The 14,331-nt window shown below is 48.7% G+C and overlaps 1 protein-coding gene across 1 annotated transcript; it reads left to right on the top strand.

Annotated features, from left to right (window-relative positions):
• Positions 1-5,508: 5,508 nt before the first annotated feature.
• Nkx1-2 (NK1 homeobox 2) lies at positions 5,509-7,970 on the top strand. The gene is made up of 2 exons (XM_045141561.1): positions 5,509-5,722; positions 7,246-7,970. Exons 1-2 carry the CDS (start codon positions 5,509-5,511, stop codon positions 7,968-7,970), a joined length of 939 nt encoding a protein of 312 aa, XP_044997496.1.
• The last annotated feature ends 6,361 nt before the right edge of the window (positions 7,971-14,331 follow it).

The following is a 14,331-nucleotide window of genomic DNA, read 5'->3' on the forward strand; positions in this document are numbered from 1 at the left end:
GAGCTGGGCGTGGTGGCGCACGCCTTTAACCCCAGCCCTCGGGAGGCAGAGGTAGGGGATTGCCGAGAGTTCAAGGCCACCCTGAGACTACATAGTTAATTCCAGGTCAGCCTGGACCAGAGTGAGACCCTACCTCGAAAAACAAAAAAAACAAAACAAAACAAAAAAAAAAACGAAAGAAAGAATACCCAAAAAATTCCAAACTACTGTGCCCATTCCAGGCTAAATTTACTACACACAGTTATCTTTCTTTTGTTCTAGGATGGACTTATTCACAATTGGTTTCCAGAAAAAGTGGGAATAACTTCTGAGATACTCAGAGATAACCCCTTCTAGTGTCCTAGCATTAGTAAGTACTCTATAGCATCCTATTTATCTAAGTTGAAGGGAGTCTTTGATATGATGTCATCTTTTCAATTGATTAAATGACCCAGTTTTACACTTTTTTTCTATAGGCTTTTCATTCTCAAGAGCTCCTTATGGAAAGATTTTGTAACCAATTCTGAATTTTACTTTACATGATACAAAGTACTTGATAACCATATGTGTCTCTCCTAAAGAGATAGGGCTCTGGGCTGGAGAGATTGCTTAGTGGTTAAGGTGTTTGCCTGCAAAGCCTAAGGACACAAGTTCAACTTCCCAAAACCCATGTAAGCCAGATGCACAAGGTGACTTACGCCTGTGGAGTTTGTTTCCAGTGGCTGGAATCCCTGGCACGCCATTCAGTCTGTTTCTTTCTTTTTCTCTCAAATAAACAATTAAATAAAATAGAAATATTTTTTAAAAGAGATAGGTTTCATATAATTTATTCCCTAATTTTTAAAAACTATTTAGTACTTTCCTTAGAAGAACATAATGAATGTTTTCCAACAGTGTTTTATAATAGGTTCTTTTAAATATATACATATATTTAATTAATTTATTTATTTGAGAGAAAGAGGGAGAGAGAGGGAGAGAGAGAGCACACCCACCAGGGCTTCCAGCACTGCAAACAAACTCCAGATGCTTGTGCCCCCTTGTGCATCTAGCTTACATGGATCCTAGAGAATCAAACTGGGGTTCTTTGGCTTTGCAAGCAAATGCCTTAACTGCTAAGCCATCTTCTCCAGCCGTATAATAGGCTCTTTTTAATTTAATTTATTTGAGAGAGAGAAGGGGGGGAAGGGAGAGAATGGGTGTGTCAGGGCCTTCAGCCACTGCAAACAAACTCCAGAGGCATGCGCCCCCTTGTGCATCTGGCTTACATGGGTCCTGGAGATTTAAACAGGGATCCTTTGGCTTTGCAGGCTAATGCCCTAACTGCTAAGCCATCTCTCCAGCCCCAATAGGTTCTTAAAATATATATATATATATATATATATATATATATATATATATATATATATACACACACACACACACATATATATGTATATATACATATATATTTGACAGAGAGAAAGAGGGAGTAAGTGAGTGAGAGAGAGGGGGGGGGGTAGGGAGAATGTGCTGGGATTAAAAGCATGCGCACCATGCCCGGTAAGATCATTTATTTTTTGTTTTTCAAGGTAGGGTCTCACTATAGTCCAGGCTGATCTGCACTCACTATGTAATCTCAGGCTGGCTTTGAACTCATAGCTAACTATTTACTCCTGCCTCCCCAGTGCTGGGATTAAAGGTGTGTGCTGCTACATCAAGCTCAGTGGGTTTATTTATAATCATTACTCATGATGACTGAAAACCACAGATAAAATGAACTTGTTCCATAATAGTTCAAATTTTACAATAATTTTATATTAATAATTAATTAATTAATTAATTAATTTGACAGAGAAAGAGGCGGGGGGCAGACAGAGAATGAGCACACCATGGCCTCTAGCCGCTGCAAATGAACTCCAGATACATGTTCTACCTTGTGCATCTGGCTTACGTGGGTCTTGGAGAATCAAATCTGGGTCTTTTGGCTTTGCAGGCAAGTGCCTTAACTACTAAGCTCCAGTCCCCATCAAAGTGTTTTTTAACTTATCTTATTTACTCTTTTTGAGAAAATATCTTGCTATATAACCCTAATTGGCTTGGAATTTACATAGATAAGGTTGTCCTCAAACTTGCAGCAATCCTCCTGCCTCTGTCTTCTGAGTGCAGGAATTACACCTGGCTCTGAAATGTTGCTCTGCTTGGCAGTCCAAGTGAGAAATGTAAATGCTAGCCTTTAATTGTAAAGGGCTGCTCTAGCAATGAGGGTCTAGGATCAGGCAAACAAACCATTGATTCTGCTTCCTTTTAAAATCCCCTGTCTCTCACCTCCCATCTTATAGACTAAGTTCAGTGGAATGAGTACAGCTTGGGGACACTGCCTGAGGTCTTGAGTAAAAGGGATGCCCACAGGACTGTCCCCACAGTCCACAGCTCCCTTTGGCTCCAGCTGTGCCAGATGAAGCTGTCTCTGTGGCAGTGTCTGCCCTACCCTGTGGGCCAGCTGAACTGAGGGGTTTACCTGGAGAATGCCAGTTGTATTTATTTCCGGAACACATGATTTTATCTCAGGTGCCTGAATGCAGCTCGTAATATTGTCTCCCTCCCTCTGCGTAAGCTGCACATTCTCTGTACTGTTAACCTGCTCCCAGGGTGGACAGCAGCTCCTCCGGGCTGTGCTGGAGTTACAGGCCACTTTGTGCAACAGCTTGGGAGCTTGGCACCATTGATTTGCATCAGTGGCTCCGGAATAGCCTTTGCCTTCTCCTTAAAGATAACATCTAAACTGTGAAATTCATTAAATAGACCCAGAAATGGATCAGCTTATTTAACACAACACCCCTAATGGTGCAATCTCTCAGCTGTCTGCACTTATACTGAACATTGTCTTGGATAGTGTTATCAGCCCGGGACACCCGCTATGAATATTGATCCCCAGCTTGTTACAGCCATCACTCGCCATCAGGACAGGTCAGGGTTGGAACCTACCTCGAATCAAAGCAATTTAAAGCAGCACTCAGGTGGAATCTTAATGCTCATGCTGAAAACACACACACACACACACACACACACACACACACACAGCCCTCCATGTACTAAGGGAAGATGGCTTGCTAGCTGTGGACATATGTATTATGTAGGAACACTATAGGTGTAAACACATGTGTCAGGATGTTAGTGAGACACATCTCCAAGTTGTGCCTAGATGCCTCACAGGCTCCTGGTCCATGCAAAGCAGGTATCTGGAGGAAGATTTTCCTTCTACTTTCTGCCTCCATGCTCCTCTCAACTGAAGGATGCATACCCTGTTCTTTGGGTGCTCTTCAAACGTGGCTAAGTGAGCCAGATGGTGCTTCAGTCTTCCAGGGTCCACAGGATGCACAACAGTGTTTCTTAAAGTAGCGTCTGTTATCAGAAGACAAGAACTGAGCAGGAATCCACCCAGCCCTGCACCACAGTGAGCACACGGATGAGAGAGGCTGGGGAAACGAAGAATTTAAAATCATTAAAAGAACGAGCTATGAAGGATTTACTGAGTAAAGAGCAAAAAAGCCTTTCTGTTCTTGATTTTCCAATTTGTCGTTTTGCCTTTTTTTTTTTTTTTAACACTGTAGGCTTCAATGAAAAAAAGATTCATATCAAACAAGAATGTCAAGGCAATGAAAGTGCAATGAATGATCCCTGTTTGGGTCGCTCCTGGCTGTTCTTGGTCCTCTGGGTTTGCAGTGTGGATTCCCCCTGGAATGCCAGGCCCCTGTACCAGCAAGTGATGATCTCTGTGTTTTTCAGGGAAAAGGGCTTGAGGAGGAACCATAGAAAAATCACACAATCTGAAGTAGCCTTGGGGAGGTTTCTTGTTCCTCCTGCGACCCTGAAGAATCCCAGACCCGTATGGAAAAGGAGGGCTGAATGAATAGGGGAGGTTACAGAAAAAGGAAGATTTTGTTTTTTAATCAAGTGGGAACTAGGTGAGAAAGTGTTGTCCAAACAATCTGCCTTTCAGGAAGATTTGGTGATTTTCAGTTGTTTTTAGGCTCTGCTTCTCAGTTCCGGGGTTGTTTTATCCCTGACTTTCCCGTGGCATGTACTCACTTTGGCGGGAGGTGGTCTCGTGGGTTTGGGCTGGCCACTTCCTTTCTTGAGCTTTAAAGAAGCTATCCATTTTAGCTTTAGGATGGAGCTTGTTTGAATTTCGGCAGGGCTTTAAAGTCGGCAGGGAATGGGGTGGCCACCTCTGGGAGGGGCAGAGAGGTTTGAATGAGAAAAGCTACAAGGAGCTGTTCCCTCAGGCCGCCTCTTCAATAACAGATGGGATTAGCAGCCCAGGCACTTTAAGGAGAGGGGTTCTCCTCCCCTTCCTACGTTTTACCTCCTCAGACAATATTAATTGCCAAGTCATTGTTTGGCAACCGCATGGGGCAGGGAAGAAAGGAGTGGCGGAGTCGAGGTGGCTCTGGGAGGAGGGGTCGGGGAAGCCTCAGAATTTGCCGCTGGAATAAATGCTCAGTGCTCCTAGGGAGCCACAGAGGGAGGAATGTTAGCCCGGGCGTGGCTGGTGCCAGCTTCCTCCTCTGCCCAAGCTCCCCACCCTCACCGGTGACTTGAGCGGCAGCGGAGAGCATTTCAATCGTTTCTCCTCTCTGACCTTAAATTCAAACCAGTGGACATCTTTTAACCTCTTCCTGCTTGAGGCTCCAAGAAGATGGGGGTCAGAAGTGCAGAGACTCCAATTTCTGATATAAATGATCCACTCTGAGTGTGAAGGAGTCCTGGCGGGCAAAGTTGTGCACGGAGTCACAGCAGACTAGGGCGGCCACTCTCAGCCAGCTCTCCAGGCCCCGAGCCCCCCTGGGCAGCCAATGACCCATCACCGTATTTCATTTTCCTCAAGTTTTAAAACCCGGGCTGTGGTACCAGGTGGCGCGAGGCCACGCCCACCTCACAGAGATGCTGGGGAAACCAAGGGTTTTGCAAACTGTACAGAGAGCCCAAGGTTTTAGAATTCTGGGGTGAAGGGGTCTGGAGCTGTCACTGTGATTCACAGGTGGGGTGAGATGCGCGGAGCATTTGAAGCCATCAGTCCTGGCCTCAATGGCATCCGCAAGTCAAAGGCAGGTGGCAGGTGCGGGGGGGTGGGGAGGGAGGCGCAAACTCCAGTGTGACAGCTGTACGCGAAGTGAGGATCCGCAGGATGGAAGCCTTCTCCAGGCACTTCAATCGGGGCAGGTGGGCGGTCGCTAACGGAGCGCACAGCCTAGTCCCCGGGGCCTGGGGCGCGCACTGGCTAGCCTGGCTCCTGGCAGCCCGGGACAACTATGACGCTGCTAAGCGCGCGCTGCACGTGCAGGGGGTCTGGGTCGCTTAGTGCCAATCCGCATGCAGCCCCCCGCGGCGGTCCTCCCGCCCCTCCTCCCTGCCCCCTCCCCAGCTTCCCTTGGCCTTGTAAACCCAGCTTGTGGCTGGAGAGCTGCAGCCGAGCCACAGGCGAAGGCAAGCTCCAGAGCGCCCATCTCCGAGCCCGCGCCGCCGGGCTCCGGCCCGCGGGAGGAGGGCATGCTGGCATGGCAGGACAGCGGGGCCAAGGCGGCCCCCTCTCACCACAAGATCTCCTTCTCGGTGCTGGATATCCTGGACCCACAGAAATTCACGCGCGCTGCGCTCCCGGCCGTGCGTCTTGCTCCCCGGGAAACCAAGAAAAGTTTAGCGGAGGTCGAAGCAGGGAACAACGCCAGCCCGGGGGACCCGATAGGAGAGCAGGAGACCCCTGGTAAGAATGCGAGGCAGAATGTCCGGGGCCTAGGTGAAATACAGTGTGCGGGAGGAGCCCCCTCACCTCCCCCGGCGCGGTGAATAGCTTTCTACCGCTGCTCTGCAACCAGGATGCGCACTCGCGCAAGGTGCGAAGTGAAGCCTCCTCCTTGGACTTAAAGGCAGAGAGAGGAAAGAGGCATTCTGGGGCAGTAACCTGCCTACGGAAGTCTCATCCCTAAACAACTGCCTTGGGGATTAGAGCAAGCGCACTGACTCACTCGCATGAAAATTAACACCCAGCACCCACCTTGCTAGGCACACTGGTCTAACGGGAACTTAGTATGCTCGTCACGTGCTAGAACCTGGGATAAGATAAGGGTTATGAGAATGCCTTCGAAGTAGACGGCATTATTAACATCAACCCCATTCTATAGATGGGTGAGCTGAGGCCAAGGCTGGATGCTGCGTCAGGCTCCAGGTCAGGTGCCAGTTTCCAACCACTTAGAGACACCTGTAGACAGACCTACGTCCTCGTTCCACAGATCCAACAGTGGACTGAGGTCGGGAATCTTTTGACACTTTTTCCTCCAGGCCCTTTCCGGCTTAGCACTAACGGTGGCGGACATCCAGGGAAGGGTGCGGGAAAGTTTGTGGTTGGAAGCACCTAAGGCGCCAGGACTCGTGCTGGGTGGGACGTGGACACCTGCTTCCCTGAAGGGACGGCTAAGGTCTGAGCTTCAGGTCCCCGCGAGAAAGCTGGATGCCTCCAGGCCTCCGGCTCTTCCTCCCCAAGTTTGGTGGTGATTGTCTGGAGCCCCCCGAAACCTCTGGCGGCCGAGCTTGGGTCCTGGCCGTGGGCAGGGTAATTGTCTGGATGGTCTCTCAGTGGGGCCGCGCTCCCCTCCCCCTAGCCCCTTGATCGATATTCTATTACTGGCGTCCTGCATATCTCCTGCCCGCAGCTTGCAGGTACCGACTTCAAAACTCCTTTCCCTGTCTGATCCTAATATTGTTCGATTAAAACTTACCTTTAATAGATGACATCTATCGATCCGGCCTCGCACAAATCTGAAACTCTATTAACACGGCAGCAGAGAGAAGATGGGAAAGGGGGATTTCGTTTTAAGGGGAGGGGGCTTAATAACTTCTTTTTTAATTGCTAGGAGTCCCACACCAAAATGGGCTTCTAGGGGACTGGGAAAGATGTAGTTTTAAACGCAAACTTGACATTCCTACTTCGTAATGCACAATGCATTTCCCACCTCGCCCTCCTTGCTCGATAAGGTCTTTCGGTAACGGGCTACTTACTATTCATTCAACACGTACTTCTTGGACGCACACTTAGTGGTAGATTTGTAAAAAGGCAAGGGGACACCTACCCCCCAAATGTGCTCGCGCTTGTGTGGTTTGGGGGGGTGGAGAGGCGCGAAATGGGGAGTGGGATGGACCCAGGGGTCGGATCCAGGAGAGGTCTGTGTGTTGCAGGGAGGACTCGTGGGGTGGCTCAGGGCTTCTGGTCACCGACCCCTTCTCTCTTAGATGATGCCGGCCCGGCGTCCCCGCTGGAGGGATCGGAGGCGGAGGACGCGGAGGAGCGAGCGCGGCCGCCCGGGCGCGAGAGGACTGCGCGCTCCCCGGAGGCCCGGGCCGTGGTGTCGGGGACGGTGGCGGCGGCGGCGGCGGCGGCGGCGGCGGGGGACGGCGACGGCGGTGTCGCCAGCTGCCCGGGCTCGCCCGGCTCCCCGCGGCCCCGGCGTCGGCGCGCGGAGCCCAGCGGCGGCGGCGGCGGCGGCGGCAAGCCCCGGCGCGCGCGCACCGCCTTCACCTACGAGCAGCTGGTGGCCCTGGAGAGCAAGTTCCGCGCCACGCGCTACCTGTCGGTGTGCGAGCGCCTGAACCTGGCGCTGTCGCTCAGCCTCACCGAGACGCAGGTCAAGATCTGGTTCCAGAACCGCAGAACCAAGTGGAAGAAGCAGAACCCGGGCGCCGACGGCGCGGGGCCGGCGGGGGGCGGCACCACCCCGCAGCCCGGGGCGCACGGCGCGCTGCCCGCGGCTCCCGGAAGCAGCCCCGGCGCGCCGGGCCCCGCCGCCGCCGCTCTGTCCTTCCAGACTTTCCCATCCTACGCCGCCACCAACGTCCTCTTCCCCGCCGCCTTCCCGCTGCCAGCCTCGGCTCCCGGGAGCCCCTTCGCGCCCTTCCTCGGACCCTCCTATTTGACCCCCTTCTACGCGCCGCACCTCGGGACCGGGATCCCCGAGTGACGCGGCCGGCACCGGGCCGCAGCTCCGCTGTCCGCCGACGGCGCCGACCGCCGCCTCCCCGCCCGGCCGCCAGGGGGCGGGGGGGAGCCGCCGCCGCCCCGCGCGCACGCGCACTCACAGCAAGGCCGGGTGTATTTCAGGTTTAATTCAGCCTCCTTCCAATCAGCGCGAGTGCCCGGATGGAGCCCCAGGGCGCAGCTCGTCTCCGAAGACCCCAGCGCACTCGAAGCGGGAGGGAGGAGCTTTCCCTGCCCCGAAGCCGCGGGGGGCTTGGGCCCAAAGCTACTGTTTTTGTTTTTAAGTCAACCCAACTCCTCTAGATAATTCACTTAAGATTCAGACTTCACGCGCGTGCTGAGCCCAGCAGACGGGCACGGGTTCTTCAGACGGTGGGCACCTTATTTTTCTGTGCAGACCCGGTTTGTCCCGGGAAGGGTCTCCTCGCGTTCCGGCGAGGCTGGCCTGCTGCTGGAGGGACAGCCCTCACCTCTGCTTGCGTTCGGGCGCAGAGGACAGCTTGCGCTAACCACAGCCGTGGACGGAGGCGTGGCCCCTGGGATTCCGTGAACTCATGTGCAAGGCCCGCTTTGGATGTGCGGCGGCGTTTATGTTGCAAATCTCCGTCCCAGCTATTCTGCCCGGTCCTGCACTCAAATAGTGACAAGTTTGGGGCATAGCTGGCATGCCTTGCAGTCTGGCATCCGACTTTTTTTGGTATTTTTGTTTTTTTTTTTTTTGAAGCACAAAGTTAACATGTTTAGATCATCCGAGATTCTGACTCGAAAGCAGTTCTTCTTCCAAGAAGATTTTCCTTGGTGGTGAACAAGCAAGGGGCTGGAAGAGAAATACTTCTTGAGTGTGAAGAGCTATGATGCTGTGTGGGAGGCTAAAACCTAGTTGGTAACAGACTCAACAGAGGGACTTAATACACGTGTTCTTGCTGTTGCTCTTACTGTCTCTTCAAAATCACTTCTTCTGTAAAATTCCCTTGCCAGTTTTGTTTGGAATACTCTTGTTAATTTCCTGTTCGTTCATCTCAGAAACCCATGAGACTAAGCCATGTATGTCTCGTTCTCACTTTTATTTGGTTGCTTCAAGCCAGCTGATAATCTCTGTGGAGACTGTATGTGTTACTATTTCTTGGTAGTGTGCACCGCTGGTTATTAAATTCAATGACTTCAACGTAAAGACACTCAGTTTGGCATTATGAACATTAAAGTCTTGAAATATCTACATTAAATTTTGTGAGGATTGGTGGAAAATATCTCTCCTTTCTCTCAGCTTAAACAAAGACTTCATATTTCTGTGACATAAAGTCTGGGATTATGTATTATTTAATTATGTGTTTGCTAATTCGACACTTTCCGTCTACTCTGAGGAGTGTTCCCCCAGCCAATGCGCTGTAACTTCCTGAAAGGCAGTGGTGCCAGATGAGATTACAAATGAGTTTACTGTAATGGTTTAATTTCTCTCAATATATGTTGGCAAGCACTCCTCTAGTGGTTGCTTATTTTTTTTTTCCCCCAAAAGCAATATTCCAGGTGTCTAAACAGATGACACAGGAGCTCAGGTTTCAGATCTGTAATAACCATGAAATATTTCACGTCATTTTCTCAGAAGAGGGGGAACAGAGGGAGGAGTGGGAGGGTAACTTACCCTTGTGGTGCCGTCAGTCCTGACTCCTCCTTCCACATTCTCACAGAGTGGACCCTGAAGTGTGTGACCTGGGACTTCTGCTGCTATGAAAGACCTGTGGTGGCTTTCCAATGAAATCCTTAGATTTATTCTATTGGTGTGTTGGCCTAATAAATTCTCATTTTTTTGTAACAATTTCTTTTCAAAATTTTTATTTATTTGCATGTGTGGGGCGGCATGCCAAGGTCTCTTTACTGCTGTAAATGGATATCTGTCTGACTTTACATGGTTGGCTGGAGAAGAGAACCCAACCAGCAGGCTTTGCAAGCAAGCCTCTTTAACTGCTGAGCCATATCCTCAGTCCATGTCATAATTTCTTGATTAATTACTCCTTGATCTCCGTTAGAAAAACTTTATTAAAATATTTATTTAAGTCTTACTTTCTTGGTAACCAACCGTCTTTCCTAGGCTATGTGCCTAGCTATTTACCCAACTATTAGTAAACTCTTCTTGCAAATGAAAAAAATAAGGTCTTTTTAGTAGGATGTACCCCCTGTGCACAAATAACACACTGGTGATTTGATTCAGGTGTCCCCCATAAACTCAGGTGTTCTGAATGCTAGGTTCCCAGCTGATGGAGATTTGAAAATTAACACCTCCAGGAGGCAGTGTATTGTTGGGGGCGGGCTTATGGGTGTTATAGCCAGCTCTCCCTTGCTAGTGTTTGGCACCCTCTCCTGTTCCTATTGTCCAGCTGATATTGGCTAGGGGGTGATGTCCACCCTCTGCTCATGTCATTGTTTTCCTTGCCATCACGGAGCTTCCCTCCGAGTCTGTAAGCCAAAATAAACCTTTTCTCACCCACCCACACAAAAATATTTATAAACTGGGCGTGATGGTGCATGCCTTTAATCCCAGCACTCGGGAGGCAGAGACAGGGAGATTCCTGTGATTTCAAGGCCACTCTGAGAGGACATAGTAAATTCCAGGTCAGCTCAGGCTAGAGCAAGACCCCACCTCGTAATAAACAAGAAAAAAAATTATTTATTTACACATGTGTTTGTGTGTGCACACCAGGGTCTTTTGCTACTACAAATTAATGCATTGATGTTTGTGCCCCTTTTTGCATGTGACTTGATGTGGGTGCTGAGCAATGGAACCTGTTGCAATTAAGCCATCTCCACAGCCCCTAACAAAACTTTTAAATATTTTTATAATCATCGAGGATCTGTATGTGCTTTGCTCTTTCCCCTCCGTCTGGCACTCACAGCATTTCTACCATATTGCTACCTCCTTTCAGATGCATGCTGGACGCACACAAGAGCAGGCAAAGTATTTTCACAGAAGTTTAATTAATGTCTAAAAAATTAAACCAACACCTATCTATCAAATTTCTAGGGCATTGACACCCTAGTCTTGGTTTATATGCTCCCAAGTCTACATCCCTTCCCCAAGAACCTAGTAAAAATGTTTTTGAATTTAACCACATTGGTCATAGATTTCTGGCCCTAAAATTGAGAATTTTTTAATTTTTTAAAAAATTTATTTATTTGAAAGTGACAGACACAGAGAGAAAGACAGATAGAGGGAGAGAGAGAGAATGGGCGCGCCAGGGCTTCCAGCCTCTGCAAACGAACTCCAGACGCGTGCGCCCCCTTGTGCATCTGGCTAACGTGGGACCTGGGGAACCGAGCCTCGAACCAGGGTCCTTAGGCTTCACAGGCAAGCGCTTAACCGCCAAGCCATCTCTCCAGCCCAAAATTGAGAATTTTTTATTCCCTCTTGAAGCCATATATGAACAGGAGGGTTTCTTTAAGGGATGAATCAGATGTGTTTGCTTCTCACATTTACAGGATTCCAACCCACTTAGTGGGCACAGATTAATTTCGTGTGTTTGTCTTTTTCCAGGGAGGAATTGAGACAAGATCTTGCTATGTAGCTCTGGCAAGCCTGGAACTCATGACAGTCCTGCCTACTTTGCCTATTCTGGGTTACAGGTGTGCACCAACACCTTCAGCTTCTGTGTTTTCCTTTTAAAAACTAACTTCTCTGATGGGTATGGTGGAACACACCTGAAATTCCTGCACTTGAGAGACTGAGGCAGGAGGATCACCACAAATTTGAGGTTGGCCTGAGTTACACAGTGAGTTTCAGGCCATATCTTAAAAACAACCCTAGGGCTGGAGAAATGGCTTAGCGGTTAAGGTGTTTGCCTGCAAAGCCAAAGGACCCAGATTCAATTCCCCAGGAGCCACATAAGCCAGATGCACAAAGGGCACATGCATCTGGAGTTCACTTGCAGTGGCTAGAGCCCCGCTGGCATACCCATTCTCTCTCTGTCTGTCTCTTTTCTATTTCTCTCTCTTCTCTCTCTCTCTCTCTCTCTCTGCTTGCAAAAAAAAAAAAAAAAAAAAAAACACCCTAGTTGGGTATGGCACACACCTTTAATCCTAGCACTTGAGAAGCAGAGATAGCTAGGATTGCCATGAATTTGAGGCCACCCTTAAACTACATAGTAAATTCCAGGTCAGCCTGGGCTAGAGCAAGGCCCTACCTCAAAAATTAAAATAAATAAATAAATAAACCAAACCAAAAACCTCCCTCTAAAAAACAAACAAGCAAAAAAACCAAAGAGGGGTTGGCTGGAGAGATGGCTTACTGGTTAAGCACTTACCTATGAAGCCTAAAGTCCCTGGTTCAAGGCTCAATTCCCCAGACCCACGAAAGCCAGATGCACAAGATGGTGCATGTATCTGAGGTTTGTTTGCAGTGGTTGGAGGCCCTGATGCGCCCATTCTCTCTCTCTGCCTCTTTCTCTCTCTGTCTGTCTGTCGCTCTCAAATAAATACATAAAAAATAAACAAAACAAAAGACAAAGGAAGGTTTTACTTACCATGCATGAGGTCCTGGTTTCAATCCCTAACATCATACGCACACACATACAGCATGCTATCTATAGCTAGCCCCACCAGTTTTAGATTTTTGAGGTATGATGAACATTCAGAAAGAAAACTGAATACCATAGTATACATTAGTATAGTGCGTGTGTGTGTGTGTGTGCATAGTATGTGTAGTGAGTGTGTGGTGTGTGCATGTGGTATATGTACCACCATGCCTGGCTAGTATGTAGGCTCTCACTCTAGCCCAGGCTGACCTGGAATTCACTATGTAGTCTCAGGGTGGCCTTGAACTCATAGCAATCCTTGTACCTGTGCCTCCCAAGTGCTGAGATTAAAGGTGTGTGCCACCATGCCAGGCTAACTTTGGGCTTTTGTAAGCGGAATCTGTGGGTTATCTGGTACCTACGTCATCTCCCCAGCCCCCTGGTAGATCTCGCATCTCTTGCAACCTAACATTGGTATTCCATAAATTTTTATAAATTCATTTTCTGGTTTGACAAACTCACTTTTAAAAAAATTAATTTTTTTTTACACGTGTGTGTGCACCAAAGGCTTTGCTGATGCACATGATCAGCAGTATTTGTGCCACTTCCACTCAGTCTAAGTGGGTTGATTGGGAAGAAACCCCAGCCAGCAGGCTTTACAAGCAAGAGTCTTTAACCACTGAGCAACCTCCTCAGCCCTGTTTTATTCTATAATGTTTAAATATGCTTCGATTTTTCCACAATACTTTTACATGTTATGAATGCCAAACCTTTCTCAATTCAAAATCTTTGAAAGGCCATCTTGCATCAATTAAAGAAGCTGTTTATGGACTGGGGAGATGGCTCAGCAGTTAAGGGCACTTGCTTGAAAGCCTGCTGGCCTGGGCTCAGGTCCCCCGTCACCATGTAGCTGCACATGCAGATACACAAAGTGGGGCAGATATCTGGAGGTTGTTTTTAGTGGCAAGAGGCCCTTGTGTGTTCAGTATTTCTTTCTCTCTCAAAACATAATTAAATACATTTTAAATATTTTAAATATTAAAAAGGAAGCTGTTTAGCCAGGCATGGTGGCACACTTGGGAGGCAGAGGTAGGAAGATCATCATGCATTTAAGGCCACCCTGAGACTACATAGTGAATGCCAGACTAGCCTGGGCTAGTGGGAGACCCTGCCTCGAAAAACAAGAAAAGAAGAAGCTGGTTATAACTTTGGATGCCTTGTTTACAGGTGTGGGAACATGCATCTTTATTAGCAATTTATTTTGGTTTTTCTAGGTAGGTTCAAAGTAGGGTCTCACTCTAGCCCAGGCTGATCTGGAATTCACTATGTAGTCTGAGGGTGGCCTTGAACTTGAGTTCAAGGTCATCGTTCTACCTCTGCCTCCCAGTACTGAGATTGAAGGTGCATGCCACCACGCCCAGCAGGGAGAGAGGGAGAACGAGAAAGAGAGAGCAGGAGAAAGAGAGAGAGAGAGAGAGAGAGAGAGGGAGGGAGAGGGAGAGGCATAATGGGCACACCAAGGCCTCTAGCCACTGCAAATGAACTCCACATGCATGCACCACTTTGTGCATCTAACTTTACGTGGGTACTGGGGAATTGAACTCCTATCATTAGGCTTTATGGAGAAAGCACCTTAACTGCTGAGCCATTTCTCCAGCCCCTTTTATTTATTTTTTAAAAATATTTTATTTATTTATTTGACAGAGAAAAGGGGGAGGGGAGAGAGAATGGGCATGGCAGGGCTTCCAGCCACTGCAAATGAACTCCAGACATGTGTGCCCCCTTGTGCATCTGGCTAACGTGGGCCCTGGGGAATTGAACCTGGGTCCTTTGGCTTTGCAG

The sequence above is a fragment of the Jaculus jaculus genome, chromosome 1 (assembly GCF_020740685.1).
Source record: "Jaculus jaculus isolate mJacJac1 chromosome 1, mJacJac1.mat.Y.cur, whole genome shotgun sequence".
NCBI lineage: Eukaryota > Metazoa > Chordata > Mammalia > Rodentia > Dipodidae > Jaculus > Jaculus jaculus.

Excerpts from the sequence above, each read along its gene's own strand:
- Nkx1-2 (XM_045141561.1), top strand. The coding sequence starts at position 5,509 with ATGCTGGCATGGCAGGACAGCGGGGCCAAGGCGGCCCCCTCTCACCAC. Across the intron at positions 5,723-7,245 it reads AGGAGAGCAGGAGACCCCTG|ATGATGCCGGCCCGGCGTCC; the intron begins GTAAGAATGCGA and ends CTTCTCTCTTAG.